General features: G+C 40.9%; 1 protein-coding gene and 1 pseudogene across 1 annotated transcript in view; one reads left to right on the forward strand and one right to left on the reverse strand.

Moving 5' to 3' along the window:
• The window catches only part of LOC139942994 (uncharacterized), an 87,510-nt gene that overhangs the window by 2,360 nt on the left and 65,447 nt on the right, over nt 1-19,703 (reverse strand). Inside the window, exons 27-37 of the mRNA XM_071939809.1 lie at nt 14,585-14,693; nt 13,597-13,712; nt 12,773-12,916; nt 12,245-12,309; nt 10,967-11,168; nt 9,541-9,754; nt 8,995-9,030; nt 7,840-7,924; nt 7,095-7,275; nt 1,382-6,707; nt 537-797 (exon numbers count right to left, since the gene is read on the reverse strand). Of these exons, the coding sequence (XP_071795910.1) occupies nt 537-797; nt 1,382-6,707; nt 7,095-7,275; nt 7,840-7,924; nt 8,995-9,030; nt 9,541-9,754; nt 10,967-11,168; nt 12,245-12,309; nt 12,773-12,916; nt 13,597-13,712; nt 14,585-14,693 (6,739 nt within the window). The remainder of the gene's footprint in view (nt 1-536; nt 798-1,381; nt 6,708-7,094; nt 7,276-7,839; nt 7,925-8,994; nt 9,031-9,540; nt 9,755-10,966; nt 11,169-12,244; nt 12,310-12,772; nt 12,917-13,596; nt 13,713-14,584; nt 14,694-19,703) is intronic.
• On the forward strand, nt 17,697-18,701 carry LOC139943301 (microfibril-associated glycoprotein 4 pseudogene; annotated as a pseudogene).

Genomic DNA, 19,703 nt, shown 5'->3' on the forward strand with positions numbered 1-19,703 from the left:
TACCGTTACAAATCCACAAATTATTCAGACATATAGATTAAAGTAATAACAAACAACAACAATTAATTACAAAGTTACAGTTGACTTTTGTGATTTCCCATGAACGTAAGTAAGGAAGTGTCAAGAAGCTATAACTTACTTTCCTTTTCCGGTCAGAAAGTCTGTTTAAAATTACTATTAATTATTGGAAAAATGCTCTCCCTGTCACATGGACATCACAAAGTGCTTGACAATTAAAAATCCACAAGTTATGGAGAAATAGAGATAAAAATAGTCAAAAAAAAAAGGCCTAATAATGTTTAATTTATTGCTCTTTGTAAACGCTGTGATATGGTTTTACCATGAATAGCGTACCTAAATGCTTAATAATAATAATAATAATAATAATAATAGGGTGCCCTTTGCCAAAGAGAAAATGCCGTGGTGCCCTTGCCCTTTAAAAAACGAAGCAAACAGGCCTGCTTTCTGAGTTTTTGTGGCCAAACTGGGAGAAAATTCCTTTATGGCATTTCCCATAACGTGAACTGTCGACTTACCTCCCCACGTATCGTTCCATTGGCTGGAGGCGAAGACTACCTCTCTAGGCTCCATCTCTAAGAGGATTTCCTCGCTGAGACTCATGGACAAAACGAACGACTCGCTATCCCTTGCAGCATCCAAGACATCGGGCTTGATGGCGAACCACGACTCACCAAAGTCGTGGCTTCGCATTATGGCTAGGCCATGGTGTGAGAGGGCGTAGAGGGTGTTTGTGAGAGGGTCCACACCCAGGAGGTTTCCCACAGTCGAATGAAGGGCTGCCGTGTTAACAATTAAAGAGGACAATTAAAACGATTTGCTAGGTAACAGAAGTTTGGAAGTTTGCAGTCCCCGCCCCCCAACAAAAAAAGATAAATAAAAGTGACATAATGAAATGAATTGCTGTTTAAGGGGAGAAATGAAACATAATATCATTGAATCATTATCAACCCTTCAAAAACCATTAACTTCTGTACAATCGTCACAAGACGCCCCGACATAGCGAATATTATACATTTCTTTCAACAAAATTTGGTCAGCCAAAATATCAAAAGAAATAACATGAAACATAAAATTTAGTTTTGTATTTGAAAATTGGGATACTGTGTTTTCATACTACTTTGGACAATTTTGCTTCTTTTACCTCTTTATGCAAAAGGAAGTTAGTGAAACCTTGGAGCGATTGGCGGCTGCAATGAGCATTTTGGTACGCTATGGTCTCTAAAGGGTTAAGAGTTTCAATGTATTTAGTAATAAAGAGAGGCTTGAGCACAAATACGACTTTTGACTTGGCTAGACTTGAGCAAAGATTACTTGCGACTTGACTATGTTTGAGAACAAAGTTGACTTAGTTAATACCAACCTCTCCAATGTGTTGCCTCATAGATCTTTTCAGGCTCGACACATCCACAAGCGCAAGAGCAAACCTCAACCTCTTCTATAAAGAGGCAAGACCCGATCCTGTGGCTCCAGTCAAGGAAGGTGCAGCTCAGATTGATGATAAGCTCCGGGTGATGGAAACATTCACAGCTGCAGTTGCAGGTTCTGGGCTCTTCGCATGTGGTGTTGTCGCAGACCTGAAAGCAGTTGTTGATGGCTGACGAGTTGTCGCAGTGGAATTGGCAAGTTGTTAAGTTTGCGTATTGAGGGAGTGCGCATTTATCGGAGCAACTCAAAGGCGTCACCACTGAGGTGCGGTTCATGGTGGTTAAGTTTGTGGAATCGCAGCTGCCGGTGGTTACATTTGAGCATGATGTATTTGTAGCTAATGCATTCCCACTGTCAGAGCCCTCGATAGTAGAGTTGTTGATAGTAGAGTTGTTCTGGATTTCTATTGTCCCATTTGCTTGGCTATGACTAGGCATACCATCCTGCCTGTGGGAGCAGCCTGAAGTATTTGATGAGCTGCAGTAGTTCACGGTGTTGTTACAATCGGCGAAACACTCCCTGTGTACGTCAGGTCTTACTTGCTCACAGATCCCAACACAGTTACCAGAGCAGGAATTGATACAGGATTCCAGTGAGATACATGTGGTAGAATTTGATTGACTGGTAGAGTTGCTTACGGTAGAATTGGAACAGGTGGTAGAGTTATTTATGGTACAATTCGAGCAACCGGGAGAGTTACACATGGTAGAATTTAAACTAGTAGAGTTGGATGAGTCAGTTTCATTGTAATAACCTGTTTCCATATTCTCCAAGTTGGTCGACTCAAGTGTGCAGTTTCTTTGTGTAGCATTAGAGCTGCTGTAGTTATTACACTGGACGTCACAGATCTGAAGAAGAAGGCTACAATTTTGCAAGCAGCTTTGGTAGTGTAGATACTGCATGTTGCTTACACAAACTGGGTAGTCGTAGTCTATTGGGCCTAATGTGTTGGATTCATTACTTGCGTCAGGCCACTCGGTCGTGTTGCCCTGCAGTTGTGTCTGGTTGACGCTGCCAGTCGTACCATTCTCTGCATCTGCAGAGTCGTTGATGCTTCTTCTGTGTATCCTGTGACCAGAATCGAATGGTTGTCGACTTTCCGTTTGAGGCTTGGCTGCCCATTTCCGATTGATGAAATCAATGACATAATTATAAAATTTCTTGCCATAACCCTGTCTATCTTTAGTACCATCTCCTCCACCTAGTGACGAGTCCATCCAGCCTGAAAAGAACCTGGACGGTTCAGATGATGATGTTATCTGTTCTTTCTTACCAGGAGTGCTAGACATTCTCATGGTATGTGATTCTCGATGAAACTCACCTGCTTGCCTCTCACCTTCTTTCAAATCCGAGGTTTTGACTCCAGTCTGGCTACCTTTCTTTCTCAAACTCTTAATTGACTCCTTTAACAACAACATCCTACCGTAGACCTTTACCCCTTTAGTTTTCTTAAGGTGCTCTTTTAAGTATCTCTGCTTCATCTCCTTATGGATAATGATGTTGGGGAAGTATGTCTTCCTTGGATGACCATTAAATCCTCCGAGGCCTGTATAAAGAAGCTCAACAGGCAAACTTCTTCGCCTCCTCTGGTGACCAACACACAAGTTTGAATACTCGGAGCAGTTTTCCTGAGAGGTGCAGTTTGAAGATATGAACTCTTGCAGGCAAGCCTGGGTACAGTTTGTGGCACTACAGTTTGCATTCTCCAAACATGTCTCATTAGAAGCATTGTGACAAGGACTGAGGCAAATGTGGTAAGCTGTACAGTTTGGATGAATGCTGTTATCTCTCGTAGTGCCGTTGATTGCTGTTGCATTGATGTAGGGTGCTCTTGAGCAGTTGGCATAGCTCTCCTGACAAGTTGGTAGGCAATCAGGACACGTTGTGCAGTTTGTGCATTCAAAGTCACAGTCAGCTTTGCTGCCTTGACAGTCTCTTGTGCACTGGTTGAGGAATATTAAGGTATGGCAACTTGTGTAGCACTTGTGATGATCATAAACACACTGATTGGCACAGGTTTCAAAACATTCTGTGTCATTGAGGCATTCTTCACAGTTATCAAGACAGATATAAAGAGAGTTATTGCAGGACGATACACAACTGTTGAATGACTGGTACATCAAGCAGAAGCTTTTGCATGTCTCATTTTTAGTTTCAGTACTACAGGAAACAGCAGTGGTGTCATTGGAAGTGGTGTTATATGTCTCACTGGCATTACAAACTCTGACCTCTGACACTGATTCATTCAGGTCCAACTCAGAACATCTGTCGAAAGAGCAGTTCTGCAAGTCTGTCAAATTTGCAGATGTTAGATCCATGCAAGAATAATAACCAAGACTGCAGTTCAGGACACAATGAGTGCTAACATCTGCACCGGATGAATTGTCTCTTGAGCAGTTCTGCGCACATTTTGTAAAAGTCTCTTTGCAAAGCTTGACTTCGCCTGGAAGACAGAGCTCACTGCACACCTCCTCACTAAAGGAGCAGTTGGTCTGGCAGCTATTGGTACAACTACAGGAAGTGCAGTTGTCAAGACAGGTTGTCCGACTATCTTCGCATGAAACTGGGAAGCATATCCCCAGACACGTTGACTTCTCGCTGTTACATTTCCAATGGCAGTCATCTCGACAGTCCAGGCAGTCGAGGCAAGTTTCAAGACATGCATCATTCACTTCTTCACAGGGTAAACTGCAATTCTCAAACACCAGGTCGTATGTGCACTCCATGTTGCACACTTGGTAGATCTGACCACAATCCTGATAACAACCCAAGGACTCATTGAGCACCACTGATGTGTTTTGCATCACACAGTGGTCGGTGCAATTCTCAAACTCTGTCAAACAGGTGTTGGAGCAGTTAGCAAAGACATATGGAAAAGTGGTTCTGCACTCCTTCACACAATGGCCTGTCTTTGAAGTCGAGGACATTGTTAAACTTGATGCTGTGCTTCCTAGAACTAGTTGAGTAGTGTATGTTGAACTACTGCCAACAGGAATGGGAGTCGTAGTAGAAGCGGGAGTAGTAGAGTTTGGCAAGTCAGTTGGTAGTGTTTCTGTAGGAGTACCTGAGGTACTGTTAGAGCTGCTTGTGTTCTCATGTTGGGTCCAGTTGGAACAACTGGACATGCAATCGGAGAAGCCGCCCTCAAATGTTCTATTCAATGTTGCATTGCTGTAACCATAAGCATAGGTGTGACACTGCGCTGAACAGTTATCGCTGAAACCAGTCTCTGGAAAGCAGATGTCTGAGCAGCTTCTGATACTGAGCAAGTCGAAACAAGGGACAAGGCAACCAATGCTTGTGGCAACACAACCTTCTAGGCAAGTCACATTCAGAAATGTCCTTGTACTTGATTCTGAGGTATTGACTTGTCCACTATATGTGTTTTGGAATCTGGTGATGTTGACTGTCAGGTTCTGGAGGCATCCAGGTAGACATTCAGTAAAGTCTGCACTACAGGTCTCAGTACATGTATTCACAGGATCAACTGTAGGCTCAATGCATTCAGTCATACAGCTGTTAGTTGCAGCACTGCAGTTTGACCTGCAACCATCAAGGCATATTGCCTCACATCCATAGCAAGAAGACGAACAGTTTGAATACTGACTGAAGCAAGGCTCCTCACATGGGCACTGATCTCTACAATCTTCAAGGAACCCATCACAGTCTGTGCGACAGTTAACCAATTCAACAGAGCAGTTAACTGGGGTGAGCGGCAAGGTTGTTGGTGCCATAGTAGAGCTGATATTCCTCGCTTCAGTACAGTTTCTTATTAGTTCTTGACAGGTTGAACTGTTGGAAGTACCATTACAAAGTACAGACTCATTGAAGCAGTTATTCCCATAGGTCTGATTTCGTGGGATAGTCTGGTTCGTGTCTCTATGGGCACTGGCAGTTGCATTACAGTTGCCAGACTGATTGAGGCAATTGGATCCGTTGTCTGAACCTAAGGTTTGATTCCCTGCAATAGTCTGGTTCCTGTCTCCATAGGCACTGGCAGTTACATTACAGTTACCAGACTCATTGAGGCAATTTGTTCCATTGTCTGATTCTAACGCCTGATTTGGAAGACTATATCCTCCACATGGATGGCAGTCCTGTCTACATGTTTTAAGCCATATGTCACAATTGGGCCGACAATTCACAAACGGCATGATACAGTCCAGGTTACATCTGTCGAACTGATCTGCACAGGAGAAGCTACATGCTTGAAGGCAGAGAAAGTCTGCTGCACAAACATCTGTGCAGTTCTCAATACAGAATCCTCGATTCAATATGCAGTCCTCGAGACAGCAATGCTCATCACAGGCGTCAAATGTCGAAAAGCAAACTGAGGAGCACTGGCTATGGCACAAAGTGTCAAGACCAAGGGAGCAATCTTTGATTAGCTTGGTACTGCAATTCTGAGCTTGAGTCGTGTTCAAACTTGTGCAGTTTCCGCTTGTGCAGTTTGTGGAATTTGAGTATAAATGTTCATCTGCTGTTTTGTTCTTGGATGTCGTATTGCCTGATGAATAATCTGTACAGTTGACAGCTTCTATTGTAACCTCACAGATCTCCAAGGCACAAGTCTGATTACAGTTTCCTTCACAGTAGCTCAGCTCATGGTTGCAGTCCGCTGTACAAGGTATGGTCGGAGGGTCGCAGTCTGTGCTGCAGGAGTCAAAGGTCATTATGCAGACATTCTGACAGCCAGACGAGCAGATGTCATCCTCCTTACAAGTATACAGACAGTTATCAACACAGATAGTTTGATTGAAACCACAGTCATCCATACAGCAACCCTTCCGGCAACGGTCCTCAACGCGGACGCAATCCCAGTCGCAAATCTCTGTGCAGTTTACCTCGACACCGGGGTAGTGTACCTCCTTTTGACCCTTGCAAACACCCTCGCAGACCTCCTGGCATGCACCCCTGTCAGAGGTGCAGTTATCAGTGCATGTGTCGGGTGGTTTGAGGCAGTCGAATGCACATACTCCGTGCATGAGAAAGCAATCTAAGGTGCAGTTGTAATTGAAGGTACAGTTGTAATCTGAGGTGCAGTTGTATTCTGAGGTGCAATTCATCGAGCCAACATCCCCTGCTACTGTGCAGTTGCTGCAATCAAGGAGGCAGCCTTCTGATTCAAAACTGCAGGAGTCTAGACAGCATTCTTGGGTACAGTTTAAGTGAGTGCCTGTGCAATCAGAGAGGCAGGCTTGTAGCTGATTGTAAGTACAGGATGTACAGTTGTGACAGGTGTCCTCACATGCTGATTTTATCTGCAAATTGTGACATGGCCAAAAAAGGAGTAAATTAACACCCGACAGATTTGCAAGAAACAGGGGAAAAATAGACACAATTACTTGGCTGTGATGCCCGCAAAATTCTGTGTTTAAAATGTCAATCTCCGTTTACTGTGCAAGCGCCGAATTTCTGCGCTAGTTATGCAAGCAAAGAATACCTAGTAACCTAGAGTACACACAGACACAAGCAACAGCTCCCTGCTACCGCATGCACCGATTCCTTGCCACAGGTTATTTTTTAGATGTTAGTTTCTCTACAATTATGTAGGTTTTGAACAATCAAAACATTTCAAAGCCGAAGGTATACATTGCCTTTAACCACATGGAATAGTTTTTTATTATCAAAAGAATAGAATATCAAACCTCTAAGCAGTCTGGAACACAGCCACAGGAGCAGTTTTCAGGCTTGGGTTCAAACTGTGAGCAGTTCTCCCCGAGGGTCAGATCCCAGACGTAAGTACAGTTGCAGAAGTCATCACAGGTTGGTGGTAATTCCACCTCGTAGGCCGGTAGGTTACCCGTCATGAAGCATCCTCCTTCATAACTGCATGCAGTGGGGCGGAGAAGTTCAATTTATTATCACTATTATAATTTATGTTAATTTGTGGGTCAGGGTTAAGGAATATAATTTGACTGTTGACCTTACACCGATGTGTTTTAGTAAGCACTGGATACTTGGTACTTCCCTTCTGTGAAAAAATCCCTCAAACCTTTGCCTTGCTAGAGCAGATCTGTCTTACCACTAGTCCACTGGCTAGAGGAAGTTTGAATCTTTAGCAGCAGCTACAAGAACTTATAGATTTATTTTTCCTTTTTTTTCGTGGGTTCCAATCCCCTGAATGATTTGACTGGGGATTTTTTTGTTCAAAGGACGGAAAAAAGGGGTTTCTTTTTCTCCACTATTTAATGGAGTTGAGGGTGATTTTTGTCAAAACCATTTATTGTAAGTAACATGTTTAACCATAAATCTACTAAAATTGATTTCACTATGAGTTGCATATAATAAAAGATACAGTATACAACCATTTGAAAAACTGTTAATGTGGTGGATGCAGAGTAAAATCGTAAGAACTCCGTCTCTGTTAATGCAAAATTTTATAAAACTCACAAATGCTTGGTGTTGTTGTAGAAACAGGCATACATTATATTGTGCTGTTCATAATACAAAGCGCTGTATGTTGATAACTTGAGATCTAAAGTGAGAAAGATACAATGAAAAAAGAAAATTACTTTTATTTTCGATGTGAAACAATAGGTTCCAAAAAGACTTGGGACACATTTTGAAATGTACAACTTGTTGAAAAAGATTTAAAATAGTCATCTATTATGCTAAAATCCTTAAAAGTATTTTACTGGCAAGGGCCCAATTTTACAGCTCTGCTTTACCGTAACTAAAGAGTCTCCACTTATAGAGGCAGGGGAGTCCACATTTGCATCAAGCGTAACACGGGCTAGAAAGGATTTAATTGTGCCTGAATGTATTCCATGATACTAGGCACTGGCCACTGACACAGCTAGTGAAGAAAGTAAGCGCTTGCACAGTGAACGGTGGTCTTGAGCACAGAAGTCGAGGTAAGCCGACCTATAAAATTGGGCCCTGATGTTTTTACCCTAGCGAGTCTCTTCTAAAGGCTTACAACACAACCAACACATATACTACAGGTAAAAGTAGTAACTGAATAATCATAATAATAACAGCATTTATACAGCACATTGTGAGTCACCATTCCTCAATGCGCCTTAACAATAGAAGCAAAAGTGAAAACCGTGATCAAATTTTAACAAAATACACCTACATTGTTATTAACAAAAAGAACAAATTAGGCCTAAATTAAAGTGTTGTAAATTACACACAGTTTTAGATTTAAAAAATGAACACACAGATAGATAACATTTATTTCACTTAAGACAAGACACCAGCTGCCACCATTCACAATGATGATAAAAACACACGAATAGGTTCCAGTAAACATGAAAACAATCAAAAGCAAGTGATAATGTGCATGAAACCACTTTGAAGGATACTGGGGAGTACATCACTGAAACAATATGTAAACTTACAGACACCTGAAATAAAACAAATATATTAAAGGGGCACTGTCGTTGTGATCACAGCAAGTCTGTAGCCAGACATTAAATTCTGATCTTTCAAACAGTTACTGCACAAGCACGCGCAACAATAATGGCAGCGCCCTTTAAAAGTAAACAAAAAAATAAACACTTATTCTTTTGCAAGTTAAAACATTTACAAAATAGGTCTTACCTGAACGCTCAGGTCTTCCCATGTATGTCGTAGGAACTAAAAGTAAAATAAAAAAATAACAAAGTAATTATGTTATTGATAATAATAATAAAACAAAGCAATGACAAAAAATAGCAGTAATAATAATACAAGACATTAAAGCGCGACACAAAACATAAAACAATAAAATACATTAAATACACAAAGACCAGTCTTCTCACATGGTGTTTTTCAACATTTGCACAAAATAACAAACCTGTGAAAATTTGAACTCAATTGGCCATTGAAGTTGCGAGAGAATAAAGGAAGAAAAAACTATCTTCTCTTTTTTTGGGGGGGATGTTTTGTTCAAATGAAACAGTTAAGATGATAAAACCGTTTTCTCATCTTGATATTTCTAGTCTCTTTTTATTTTGATTCTGGTTTTGTAAGTAAAATCCCCGTCCAATCAAGAGATTCTGAAATACAAGTTCTGTGGTCTTGTTAATTTTCCCCCCAAAGTCGATCCCTGCACACAAAACTGTGTGATCTTTAGATCAAAAGCTATCACAATCTTTAAATATTTACCTTCAAAACTGATCTTAGTTGGTATAACATCATGAAAGTGCGTCAATACGTTATGTTTGAACTCATCCTCGTGTGGGTTGTAGAGATCCCATGAGTAGTAATACGTCTCAGCAAGCGCTACCATGTGGTACTCCCCCTGAGGTAGCGCCCTCGCTGGGTCCAGCTTGATTAGGAAGTGGAATGAGATCATATCCGTATTTCGCAGAGTAGGCACCTGAGAAATAAATTATCAACTAAACACATTAGAAATATAATAAAAAAAGGGATTGAGGTTATCGTTTAATAGCTGATGTTGTAAATTTGCATCGGGGTTAATATTCATTTTGGTTGTACCAATAAATGTACACTGATGTGTGAAAGCAGTGTGTACTTTCCTGAGGTCTGTAAAAAATTCACAGGCATATTACTCGGGTGGGACTCGACCCAAGTACTGTTTATAAATGAAAGATTGTTTATGAATTAATATCTTGGAGAGTTTATATACTCTGACTGATTGAAGGCTGGTCCAAACCTCATAGAGCTGCTTAAACAGCAATTACGTGCTTCCAACAACTTTGTGCTTAGCGAAAATGAACAGGATACCAGTCACAGATGATACATGCGGAAGGGTATTTTGACTGGTCGGGTCACCTTATTCTGGAGGCCATATTTTTGTTGTGCTTAGCTAGCTCTTGTGCTGAAGATGCTGTATGAAATTGGGCCTTCAGCTGCCTCCAGCAAATGGTTACGTTAAGCTTGGTGGTCTAATATAGAAAGACACCTACTCAGGAATGGCACAGCTCCGGGGTTCAACTCCAATCAGAGCAATAAGTGCCAGCAACCGACTGGTTGTGCCTCATTCTGAGGATGACTAGTGATACTAGTCGAAAGTAAGCTTGGGCAATATCACGATATTATGGAATATAGCGATATTAATTTGGAAACGATTTTGATATCGGATGGATTTGGTTTTAATCGAAATATCGATTAATCGCAATACATCCCGATATATCACGATGTATTTGCTAGCTGAGACATCTTGCACCCCGTAGGTTTGGAGTAAAACCAGAAGAATAGGTCATTAGAACACCTCTCTTATGCTATGATTGTCTCTTCTACAACTTCCACTTGGAGTTTTAAGACTGATGATGTCAAATGTCATTAATCTCGATTATATCGAATATCGCGATATATTGTCGACGACATATCGTGAATAAAAAAAATCGATATCGCCCAACCTTAGTCGAAAGCTTAACAAAATTTATGTACGTATTGGCTGTGTTTTGTAGAAAATTAATTTGATAAATTGACATTTTACCAGCCTGATGAACTTCTTTCACATAAGCCAACGTTTTGGTATTTTTCACAGGACTCGGTAAAATATTGTGTAAACAGTGGTTGACGCACATCGATTTATAAATTAATATAAAGAAGCAGTTACACTTACAAAAAATTGGAAGCCTTTGGTAGGGTCTGTGCGTAGGGCCTCGGCTGGCTGCAGAGCGTTGTATTCATGAAGAGAGGTCTTGTGGTTAGTGAGGTTGACGTACTCGACGTACGTTGGGAACATCCAGACGATGGAGATGTCTCTAGCTGTTATTGTTGATAGAGGGTTATGGAACACCTCAGTGTAGAACTCCAATAGGTCTCTATAACAGAATCAGAATATGGGCCTGGTGAATTTTGTACTGAGGTCACCCCTTTTTGAGACTCGCAGTTGGGTCTGTCAAAAAGATTGGTATTGTTTTGTATTTAACCTTTTAGAGATAATCATCATCACAAAACGCCCAGACATAATTAAATTTTTGTCAGTGAAAATTTCAATCAGAAAATGTAGTTTTGTGTTTAGAAATTGGGATACTTTACATATTTTTTTTACATTGGAAAATTTCATATCAGGATATGACCTTTACTTTGACCAGACGAAGGCCAAACCTTGCGGCTGTTTGAGGCCGCTACGGTGTTTTGATACAAGCCGCTTCTGGCCGCTATTGTTTCCAGAGGGTTAATGGTCTAGTTCTGGCCATCAACATAATACTCATGGAAATGGACCTACACAGTTCCAACATTGAAATTATATGATGGCCCTTATCACTGGCACTCTATGGGAACAGTATTGTCTCATCGCACTGCCTCTAGCCACTGGGCAATCTCGGTGGTCTAGTTGGCATGACACTGCTCTAGAATTGCAAAGGTCGTGGGTTCGAATCCACCCAAGTAATATGACCGTGTTTTTTAAGTAAGTACTGAGTATACAGTGCTAATACACACATCCATGTATATTGGTAAAAATCAAAATGAGTATTCTTTATCCCCGATGCAAATAAACATCTATTAAACATTGAAATTATGCCATGGACTTATGTATGTAATGTAACAGTATTGGCACTCTAGCATGTCTAGCTGATCGTTTTGTGTTTAATGATCTTGTTCTGGTGACCAGTATATTATACATAGGGTTTGTTCGCATATGGTTAAGGCAATGACAACTTCTAGTGGCTGTGACGTCATCACTCTTTGCGCATTTATGACCTTCTACTATTAGCTTCTTGAAACCCCTGTTTGGGGCCAAATGTTATCACAAATATACAATTAACTCTTGTTAATAATTCTCTAGTTTGCAATGGCAACAATACTGCACAGAATACTCCATCAATGGATTGGTCAACCAGACTGAAAAACTTATTTAAAAGTTCTTTTGGGATAAAGATTTGTGTTGACTTACCCTGGTACAAACCCTTCAATCTCTGGCGCTACCCAGACGTTCATATCTAACCAGATTGTTCCAGCCTGTCAAATAAATAAAATAATGTACACATACCAATTTAGTTTTTACTCAAACACTGTAATGTTAAAAGCACTGAACACGTTTGGTAATTGTAAAAAAAACAGTCTTCTCACTTGGTCATGAAGGTGTATCGCAACATAATTATGCATAAAATAACCTGTGAAATTTGAGCTCAATTGGTCATATCGAAGTTGTGAGAGAAAAAACTCCCTTGTCACACGAAGTTGTGTGCTCGAATGTTTGATTTCGAGACCTCAAAATCTAGTTCTGAGGTCTCGAAATCAAACTCTTGGAAAATGTTTTCTTTCTCACAATGTTTTACTATCAACCTCTCCCCGTTACTCGTTACCAAGTAAGGTTGTATGCTAAAAACTATTTTGAGTAGTTTAATACCAATAGTGTCCACTGCCTTTAAGCAGAATGCTTTTGTACCCTTATTATTTTTATTATGATTGTTGTACTTACTTCAAGTCTGTATGGGGCAGATGGCAGGATAGTAGGGGTGTGTTCCTCACCGTGATCGTAGGTAACAAAGGGTTGTAGAATCTCAGTGATTCCTTTGGTAAGCAGAGGGGTGATAGACAGAGTGATGTCAAAGCTGAATACGTCCTGTCAAGAGCAAGATTGTTAGTTACATAGCGTCTAAACTCGGGTAAATTTGAGTAGGGCACAAATGGGGTGCACTGAATCTCATATGAATTCCTCCTTTGGTAAGCAGAGGGGTGATAGACAGATTGACGTCAAACCTGAATACGTCCTGTCAAGAGCAAAATTGTTAGTTATTAGCAGTGTCTAAAACTCGAGTTAATTTCAGTGGGGAACAAAAGGGGGTGCACTAATTTTTCTAGGGGGGGACTTCTGGCCAAAAGCCATTTTGTGAGTTATATTTGAATAGTGCCTGGCACGATAACTTGCTCAGTCATGTTAGTCACAAGTTACCGCTCAAATTTGAATTCCTCAGACTATAGAGACAAACAGGTTTCAAATGCTTTTCATAGACCGACTCGTCCGATCCAAGGCAACAAAGCCTATAGTGCTTACAGTGTGTACTTCCCGCGAGTGCGAATGGATCATTGAAAGTCGCAGCTCTGGTTCTGCTAAGCATGTTTCGTGAGAGTTCAGCACGCCTCAACTCTTCCGAAATATTCTTTGCACATTTGCAGGAAGTATGAAAAGTGCTTTTACTCTGGTTAGTTTTAGGTGTCAAAGGTCAAAATTTCAAATGGAGGGGGAGGGGCAGGTAAATCAAATGGGGAGGGGGTACACACTGTACCCAATGCGTTCTTTACCTCTTGTTCATCGTAGAGTCCTGCATACCATTCACATTGCTGCCTAGCTATAGAACCTTCCAAGGGGCCGTAGATCAGAATAAAATCTGCACCTCCACAGGTCATGTTAGAGTTACCTGCCAAAAAGAACGTAAACTAATAACAGTCAAAAGGAGTCTTACTCTGTGTATATGAAGAGCTTGCTGATAATGTTATGGTTCATCAAATCAACCTATTAAAATAATAATGATTTTTTTAAACAAAGAATTGACCAGGGGATCAACGACCTCCGGATTAATGTGGCAGAGGTCGTTGGTTCGAATCCCACTCTAATCAATTCTTTGTTCAACCCATAAAAGTCATTTCAAAATTTACCCAGTCAGTTTCCCTTGTGGTTTATATTGACAAAAATACTAATAATGATAATACTAATACCGGGATTTATAGCATACCTCTTCCAAAGGATACAAAGTGACAAGTATTTTTACTGCAAGGCGAGTGGGTAACAGTTTTTTAAATTACGAGACCCCAACCATATTAGCACCAATGGTTTTTACAAGGTGCTATCAGCCAAACAGCAGCCACAGCCAGGAACACCAGGCGAACCCCTTCTCTTTTTCGATAAGTGCACTGTGGGTTCTTTTACATGCATTACACAACACATGGAACTAACGGCTTTACATCCCATCCGAAGGGCGAAGCAATGGTTAAGTATCTTGCCTAAGGACACAGCTGGGGACTCTAACCCACACTCTGCAGTACCTACCTCGCAAATATTTTGTGAGGCGAATTTCTTGCACAAAAGCATAAGGTAAAGACAGAGAAGTTATCAGGGCAAAGAAGTATTTAAAGTCATGCAAAATGTATTATCATTTTTTTTCTTCAATATTTTCTCTTGACCCAGATTGCCGATCGATCTCAAACTTGTACAGGTTTGTCAGTTTTTGTATGGGGGATTATATCATAATGCTTGTCAGTGAAGAAATATTCTTATATTAGCTTTACCTACCTGTGCATGGTACATCACAAAAGTCAACAGTCACAGGTTCAATCGCGACTAGCTCTTTGGTTACATTCCGCCACTTCAAGAGGTCCTCACTGCAGTTTCCAAGATAAATCTATAAGAGAAAACAAAGAAAAAATAACAAAACCAGTCAGTTTCAGGAATTTGGAGTAAAAATGAATTTGTAGAGTGTCATGGCCGAGTGGTTAAGAGCATCGCATTCAAGTTCTGGTGGTTAAGTCACCGGAGTGTGGGTTCGAATCCCGGTCGTGACACTTGTGTCCACGAGCAAGATACTTTACTACACAGATAATTGCTTCTCTTCAGCCAGGGGTATAAATGGGTACCTGTGAGTGGGTAGAGGTTGATGCTGTGAATGAAAAATCCTTCAGAGCGCCACAGCACCAGGGGCTACAGGTACATATTATTCCCCAGTGAACTGAGAAAGGTTTGAGAGATGGTATAGGGTTAATGACTAGGGCACTATAATGGGTGCGTTCGATAAGCTTCCCTGGGTCGACCCCGCAGTGCTCACTCGGGTGCACCCCTGACAAGAGCTAATCGAACGATCACACTCGCCCTCTCGTGGTGACGACATGCGCCTCATGTCACCCCCAAGTGACCCACTCCACAAGCAGGGCACTGGAGGCTGACCAAGGTGAGCCTCGTAAAAGCTATTTGAACGTACCGGGCAGACTGGGGTCGACCCAGGGAAGCTAAACGAATGCACCCAATGTAAAGCGCACTGATGGTTTATTGTAAAATTTCTTATTATTAATTTGCTATTATTTGTTTTAGCTCAAAAATTCCTTGAATCAGTCTAGGAAAATGAATATCATTTTATGAGTTATAATGCCAAGCTATAGTACTGTACGTACTAATATATGCGTTTGTATTAAAAAATAATAAGGTTTATTGTGTTTCAGAACCGCAACGCGTTATGGGTAGGCAGAGGAGGGCATAGGCTGACCGCGGTGTACATTTCAATGTCATGCACTACGTGCACATGCATGTCCTATATCTTTGTGTGGGTTCAACAGCGCCCTCAACTGATCCTGCAGTAGGCCTACCTTATTATCTAGGAACTTTTCAAAATGGGAGGCTTGGCTCAAGGGCTTTTTGGCTCTTGTTAACCAGGCAACTTATTAAGGACAAAAAATGGCGTAGTAAACAAAATAAATTCTCCTGCCATACCACAGTTAATCACCAGGATGTACCTTTAAGTGGCATACATGGCATAGGACTAAAAGGCACTGGACACTTTTGGTAATTACTCAAAGTAATTGTTAGCATAAAAACTTACTTAGTAACAAGCAATGGAGAGCTGTTGGATAGTATAAAACACTGTGATAAACAGCTCCCTCTGAAGTAACGTAGTTTTTGTGAAAGACATAGTTTTTCACCCAAATAATAGTTGAATTGAAACAGGACCTCAGCTGCGGTCTTGAATTCAAGCATCTGAAAGCACACAGCTTACAGTGCTACAAGAGTTTTTTTCTTCCATTATTCTCCCACAACTTCGACAACCAATTGAGTTCAAACTTTAACAGTTTTTTATGCATGTTGAGATACACCAAGTAAGCAAGACAGATCGTTGACAATTACCACAGGTGTCCAGTGCCTTTAACTGTTAAAGGAACACGTTGCCTTGGATCGGACGAGTTGGTCTATAAAAAGCGTTTGAAACCTTTTGTTATGAAATGCTAATGGTTAGAAAGATGTTTTAAAGTAGAATATATTGATCTACACAAGTATCACTCAAAATTGCACATTTTTCATTATACGTCGCGAACTAACACGGTTGGCCATTTATGGGAGTCAAAAATTTGACTCCCATAAATGGCTGACCGTGTTAGTCGACGAGGTAAAAAGAAAACCACGCAATTTCGACGCATATTTTGTGTAGAAAATTTTATTCTACTTTTACAACATCTTTCCAACCATACCGATTTTATAACAAACGGTTACAGAACCCTTTTCAAGGACCAACTCGATTGATCCAAGGCAACATGTTCCTTTAAGTATTATACAAAGGCATATTGATTGAATACAGTCTACACAATAATCTCAACCTGAAGGTCGGGCATAATGAAAGCGGATACTATGCAAATAGTTGACTCTTTTGTCACCATTATACATGTACAATGAAGCTACCAGGAAACTCAAAGCTGTCTTGTATTTTAGGAAGTGCCTTAATTACCAAAATGTACCCTATGCTGAAGTCACGTACGTTGGTACATAGGGCATTATACACGTAAACAAGTTAAGTATTATATTGTAATTATTGATCATGCAATTAAAGGAACACGTTGCCTTGAATCGGACGAGTTGGTCTATAAAAAGCGTTTGTAACCGTTTTTTATAAAGATTAATGCGTATGGTTGGAAAGATGTTTTAAAAGTAGAATACAATGATCCACACAAGTTTGCCTCGAAATTGCGTGGTTTTCCTGTTACTGTGCGAACTAACACGGTCGGCCATTTATGGGAGTCAAAATTTTGACTCCCATAAATGGCCGACTGTGTTAGTCGACGAGGTAAAAGGAAAGCCGTGCAATTTCAAAGCATGTTTGTGTGGATCATTGTATTCTACTTTTAAAACATCTTTCCAACCATACGCATTTTATAAAAAACGGTTACAAACGCTTTTCACAGACCAACTCGTCCGATCCAAGGCAACGTGTTCCTTTAACACAACCATCTCAACTTGAAGAAGGTCAGACCATTGTGATGGAAAAACCCTGCTCTACTGGAGTACAATGAAAGGGCTAAGCTATAGAAGCATTAGTGAAAAGGTTTTCAATAGGCAATTAGTCAGGAAATTAATACACCACAGGCGTAAGCAGAGCGGAAGGAGCAGAGCCAATCAAAACACGCTACAGATGATGATGGTGTTTGTCTTCAAGCTTTCGTCTTGTGCCATTTTTCTTTCTTTTGCTCTCTCTCTCATTGCTGTGAAATGGTGATGTCAATGGGTGGAGTTTAAAATTGGTTGCGACCGCAGATGTGGTTCATTTAATCTGTCTATGAAGAACCGTCAGTGTCAGGACATCTTTTCACAGTCAGTTAAAGGGGGAAAATTAACACACAAAACATCTCTCTGATAGAATCCACGAACATTCATCATGGAAGTTATGATGATCATAATCTTGGTTAAGACTTTGATGGTACAAACTTGCCAGGGTGAAAACCAACAACGGTTCAGCGAAACGTTCTACTTGGCTGAAAACAAAGCCTTACTGAATCATGTGTTTCAGTTGAAGACTGTATCTTCTCCTGTGATCTGTGGACGAGACTGCTCTATGGATCCACAGTGTGCATCATTCAACTATCACATCATAAGAGGTATTTGTGTGTTGAATAATGCCAGCAGAGCCCACAGCCCTGATGACTTTGTTGAGATTCAAGGAAGTGCCTACTATGATGACAACTTGGACACTTTATCATTTTCACTACCCAGCACTACCACTACAAAAAGTTACAGTAGTTGTCTGGAGATGTATCAAGCTGGTTACCGCATCAATGGTTTATACACCATCTTTCCTACAAGTCTGACAGATGGGTTACAGGTTTACTGTGATATGGAGACAGATGGAGGAGGCTGGATCGTGTTCCAAAGGAGGCAAGATGGCTCTGTTGACTTTGACCGTACCTGGGCTGATTACCAATCTGGGTTTGGTGATCTACAGAATGAGTTCTGGTTGGGGAATGATATCCTGCGTGACCTTACTGGATCAGGTCAATGGGAGCTCAGAGCAAATATTGAAGATTGGGAGTCCAACACAGCTTGGGCGTCCTATGGTGAGTTTGCTGTTACAGGAGCCAAGTACACTCTCCAGGTTGGTTCATATGATGCTCAGAGTACAGCAGGTGATTCAATGGCAGTTAGTAATGGCCATTCATTCTCAACAGAGGATCAGGACAATGATGCGTGGTCTAGTGTCAACTGTGCCAAGCGATATGATGGGGCCTGGTGGTTTAAAACCTGCTTTCGTGCTCATCTGAACGGTAAATATTATCCAAGCCAAGATGTGACACAATCACATGGAATACAATGGAAAGAGTGGAAAGGGAAATACTACTCCTTGAAGAAATGCAGCATGAAAATACGGCAAGTTTTGTAACTATCAACTCATTGACCGAGGACAGGGAACGGTATGGAATGACTGGAGTGGGGATTATTACTCCCTCAAGAAATGCAGCATGTTAATACTGAAAGAACAAAAAGTTAAACTCAAACAATTACCAAAGGGTTTTTGGAACATGAATGGAGTGACTTGTTGAACTGAAAACTTTATTTTCATTGCTGTAAGAAATGCCCCCAGACCCTCCATTTGAACAAAGGGATCGACAACACATCAATGGTAGGGTTTTCATTAGCCCTGGCGGCCTTACACTTTCGTTTTGTACTACAGTGACGTCCTGGACATCAGGGTACATTTCTGGGGCGGAAATTTTTCACAGCTTCATAATTCAAATCTTACCTGCAACAAGCCACTAATTTCAACAGATTCACACTCCATGGCAGCATATGTTTTTCTGCGGTGGGTTTTGATCGTCATATATTCTTCACAAATCCGTCATTTTCATGAAATAATGCAGCTCCCAACGTTAAGGAATTCCCATTTTTGTTTGTACTCTCACAGTCTGCCGTGTGTACGCAAGCAGGCGACGCGCACATTTTGAATTGTGTTGTTAACACTGTGCAGTCAATATACGGTGACCAAGAATTCATGCGTCTAAGCTTGCATCATGCGTCTTGCACGCGAATGTACATGTATACGCGTACGCACGACAACAGACAACACTGTGAGAAAACGATCGAAACGGGAATTTTTTAACGTTGCAAGCTGCATTATTTCACGAAAATGACGGATTTGTGAGGAAAATATGAGGACCAAAACCCACCGCAGAAAAATGTATGCCGCCATGGAATGTGAATCTGTTGAAATTAGTGGCTTGTTGCAGGTAAGATTTTAAGTTATGAAGCTGTGAAATTTTTCCGCCCCAGAAACGGGCCTCAATAGTTAGGACTCTGTTCCTGTGTACAAAGAAAGAGTCCTATATAGGGCTAGGTTTTTATTAATATTAAAGGCAGTGGACACTATTGGTTATTACTCAAAATA

The sequence above is a fragment of the Asterias amurensis genome, chromosome 10, assembly GCF_032118995.1.
Source record: "Asterias amurensis chromosome 10, ASM3211899v1".
Classification (NCBI taxonomy): domain Eukaryota; kingdom Metazoa; phylum Echinodermata; class Asteroidea; order Forcipulatida; family Asteriidae; genus Asterias; species Asterias amurensis.